General features: G+C 41.2%; 1 protein-coding gene across 1 annotated transcript; it reads left to right on the top strand.

Annotated features, from left to right (window-relative positions):
- The first annotated feature begins 566 nt into the window (after positions 1-566).
- On the top strand, positions 567-2066 carry LOC143592502 (transcription factor MYBS3-like). The gene is made up of 3 exons (XM_077072403.1): positions 567-980; positions 1158-1354; positions 1544-2066. Exons 1-3 carry the CDS (start codon positions 635-637, stop codon positions 1871-1873), a joined length of 873 nt encoding a protein of 290 aa, XP_076928518.1. The 5' UTR covers positions 567-634; the 3' UTR covers positions 1874-2066.
- Positions 2067-4135: the final 2069 nt, after the last annotated feature.

Here is a 4135-nt window from a genome sequence, read left to right as displayed (position 1 = left end):
AATCATAACCCGAAACAGATATAATTAAATTATAACACTTTAAAAAATGCGGTTAATGGCCAAAGAACAACAAATCCATTTTAGACGAGAGTGATATCAATAAGAGCGACGAGACTCTTGAGAAGTCATTTTTTTATCATAAAAAAAAAATAAAAAATCCGACGAGACTCTTGAGAAGTCAAATTTTTATCGTAAAAAATAAATAAGAAAAAAAGAATTACATAATATCCCGATCAATCTCTATACCCTACTATGTGTACGCAATAATCACTTGCATATTATTTCATCTATTCTAGGGATAGCCTTTTGAGATGCCCAATTTGGTAGATTCTTTTGTTTTATAAAATATTATTTTGTGAAGATAAGTGATTCTAGTCACAAAAATGTTATCCTTTTTTTATTGTAAGTGCCCATATTGTAAAAAGGAATGTCCATCCAATCATTTATTCTTAGGTTTACATCCAATTTAGTTCAAAACCCCACCTCCCACCAGACATATATCATCATCATTATTTCCCTTGGTGCCAAACCTAAGACTTCTCTATCTTTCTCTCTTTATGTGTGCTTTTTAAGGTGTTGAATGCTTGTGGGTCATTCTTACTTCTTTGTTTTTGCAACACAACTTTGAGCAAAAATGGGGAGAAAGTGCTCACACTGTGGTAACATAGGCCACAATTCAAGAACTTGCACTAGCTTCAATAGAGGCAATGCTAATAGCACAGTTTTGGTAGGAGGTGGTGGTGGTGGTGGAGGAGGATTAAGGCTATTTGGAGTTCAACTTGACTCACCTCACTCTATGGTCATGAAGAAATGCCTTAGCATGGATTGTTTCCCATCTTCTTCACCATTACCGACGTCGGTTTCACCTTCTTCTTCTTTATCTTCCTCGCACGTCTCCATCAATGACCTTACGGACAAGAGTGTGTCGGTTGGTTATCTTTCTGACGGCCTCATTGCCCGAGCTCAAGAAAGAAAAAAGGGTACGCAAGAATAATTATATATCTTCTAGTAGTTACTTAAATCATATATGACTATAGATATGTTTATGTTATGCAATGTTAAGTTACGTAATAAATTAGAAATGATGTGTGATTCACATCTATTGATATAAGAATGTGGATTTCAATGGTAACATATTGGAGTGGGTGATATTATAGGTCTTCCTTGGTCTGAAGACGAACATAGGCGCTTTCTTGCCGGACTTGAAAAGCTAGGAAAAGGTGATTGGAGAGGAATTTCAAGAAACTTTGTGACCACAAGGACACCTACACAAGTTGCAAGTCATGCTCAAAAGTACTTCCTCCGGCAGGCGAGTCTTGTCAAGAAAAAACGTCGTTCAAGCCTCTTTGACTTGGTAGGTATTTTCGCATGGTCATGCATTGCAAGGTTGTACTTTGCAATAAAAGGGCCCATAATGCAACAAATACAACACCATATTGCATATAACCGAAACTATAAATTTTACAGTGAACTTGTAACCTATATTGTTTTCTTGATAAGTAAATGTAAGTTTTTCCTAAACTTGTTATCTTGGTGGTTATAGGTAAGGGATAACAGCCTCAAGAATGTAATACAAAATCAACAAATGAATTGCAACATTAACATAAGTCAAACAAGCTCATTCGATGAAGAATACGAGGATCACAACGACAATAATCTTTCTTTGATTGATTTTGGTTCTCTAAAACAAGAGAACAACTACTTTAATCCGATGATCAAATCCTATGAAACATCATCAATATGTTCCAAGATGCATGCTTCTCCAAGTGCTTCACTTGATTTAGAACTTACTCTAGCAGCTCCAAACCCGATGGACCAGAACAAATCGTCTACTACCTCCCTCCAACTTGGTCCGATAATTAGTGTTGTTTAGGGTTCGGTTTTATCCTAACACTTGTTGTATGTTAAATTGTTTAAGAATCTAATTATCAAATGTTGTAGATATATTTCTTGAGTTTTGAGACCTTTGGAATGGGTCTTCTACTCCGGATAGATAATATTTTTGTACCTACAAATATATGTGTATCTTCTCTATTTAATTAGGAAAAATCAAGAGAATAATCTTTTTATTTTTTTTTGTGTAATTGAAGAAACACTAAGTGACCCTGGGCAGATTACGGATAATCTGGGGGTTAAATAGATGTTTCCCACGAGGGGTTAGGTCCGGCAAAGATGGTTCTTCTGATGACCTGCAAAACAGACACCGTGAGCTCGTCACTGAGAAGGGGGGGTACCTCCTTGTGACCACCCTCCGGCGTGAGAATCAGACTAGATTGCTCTTGAATATAAGTGTATATATTGAGAGATTGCTAGAGAAGATAAGATAATAATACCATTCCAAGGTGTTAGAGTATTTATAGCCGAATGTAGGTTTCCAAGAAGGTACAGCCGGCTGAATAGTATTCTTGTTCTGCCAACTGTGGGCTACGCACATGCCATGCTGGTGGTTGGTGGGTAGGCAGCGGCTGATAGTGACCAGGCCGGCTGTGTACTATTCCTTTTCCACCAACTGCAGGCTATGCACGTGCTACGACAGGTTGGTGAGTAGGCAGCGGCTGATAGTGACATTAAGTAATAGAGCATGCTGCTCGTTGTACTGTTGTCAGTGAGCTGTCGCAGCTTTGGTCAGATCTTTTGTCCATACCTCGTCAGGTACAGTACAAAAGATCCTCCAGTAGCGTACGGACTGGCTCATTTGGGCGGGAGTTTTCCCGGCTTTGGGCGGGAGTATTCCCGGCTTGCTCACTCCTTCTTCAGGTGACATTACTGAATTATTTAAGAGTTAAGTGCCTTGTGCGTGTAGCCTTGCTGCGCGGGTAGCCTTCCCTGATGGCTAGTATCCGTTGCTGCGGGAGCAGGCGGAGTACGTCGACCATTGGGAGGCTTTTCCTGCGGGAACAGCTTGCGTACTGCGCGTAAGGACGTCACGTCTCTGAGCATGGTGGGTCCTGCGGATCCAGTTGGTTTCTGCGCAGACGTCTCTCTTCAAGGTGAGTCTTGCGAGTTTAGCCTTTGCGCAGACGTCCCTGTTGAAGGTGAGTCTTGCGGGTTCAACTGCGCAGACGTCCCTCTTTGAGGTGAGTCTTGCGGGTCCAACTGGGCTCTGCTGGGACCTACCTCTTCAAGTCCCCCCCAGTCCAATGTTCTTCTCATGAATTGTTAATAAGTGAGGTGAACTTTTGGACTTAAGCAAAGAGTTTTGAAAAGGGTTTAGTTTTAATGTTTTCCATGAGGATTCTTCCCGCGGAAGTCCTAATGTCACGTGCAGAAATTCCCGACTTTTCTGCTTGATCTTTGGGTATGATGCGGGTAGGTCTGTAACCTCCTCGCAAGTCAGGAGCGTTGAGTTCCACTTGTGTAGATTCTCCATGAGGTTTTGGTAGTTTTGAACATAGTGATCAATTATGTTTAAACAACCAATTCCATCTCTGAGCTTCAAACAATCTAGTTCTCGACGTTCCCGCTATGCGGGGATGTTATTCTCATTTCCGCAAGCACGGCCCAGAAGATCCTTCTTGGTTTCAATTCCCTGCGGAGTGCTAAGTATGTGAAGGGTTTCGCCTTGACACTATACCCGCACTCGTCTTATAGTTACTTTACTTCCAAGGTATTCCTGGCTTCAATTCCCTGCGGGTGCTAAGTATGTGAAGGGTTTTGCCTTGACACTGTACCCGCACCCGTCTTATAGTTATTTGGTTGCCGAGGTATTCTTGGCTTCAATTCCCTGCAGGTGCTAAGTATGTGAAGGGTTTTGCCTTAACACTGTACTCACACATGTCTTATAGTTACTTGGTTGCCAAGGTAAGGGGTATAGTCCCGCTTACTTTTGAATCTTTTTGACTTGTGTTGTAAACGTTGTATGACTTGCTCACGCATACTTTAGTTTAATTTAGCAATTTTCCAATTGTTTTGAATAAGTTAACCGTTCGACGCACGGTTGTCAATAGGTTAGTGCAGCTTCCTCTATCATGATTGTGCGGGTAGGACCATCACTTTCATTTAGTGAGATGACCAATCTTCACCTATAACTGACCTGCGTGAAGGTTTGCCATTTTTTGTGTTTATGCGGGTTTTGCCGCCGTCCACACGCAACGACTTCTTTCCATATTTATGCGGTGAATACCGGCATACCGTC

The sequence above is a fragment of the Bidens hawaiensis genome, unplaced genomic scaffold, assembly GCF_021521415.1.
Source record: "Bidens hawaiensis isolate Kalapana, Puna unplaced genomic scaffold, B.hawaiensis_p1.1 tig00040940_1, whole genome shotgun sequence".
In the NCBI taxonomy this organism is placed as follows: domain Eukaryota; kingdom Viridiplantae; phylum Streptophyta; class Magnoliopsida; order Asterales; family Asteraceae; genus Bidens; species Bidens hawaiensis.
Note: the sequence above shows the minus strand (reverse complement) of the source record. Positions and strands in the feature narration are given on the sequence as shown.

Bases quoted from the DNA above. Each gene is read 5' to 3' on its own strand.
- LOC143592502 (XM_077072403.1), top strand. From the start codon at position 635: ATGGGGAGAAAGTGCTCACACTGTGGTAACATAGGCCACAATTCAAGA. The intron at 981-1,157 runs GTACGCAAGAAT...GTGATATTATAG, and splicing joins AGCTCAAGAAAGAAAAAAGG to GTCTTCCTTGGTCTGAAGAC. The intron at 1,355-1,543 runs GTAGGTATTTTC...TGGTGGTTATAG, and splicing joins GTTCAAGCCTCTTTGACTTG to GTAAGGGATAACAGCCTCAA.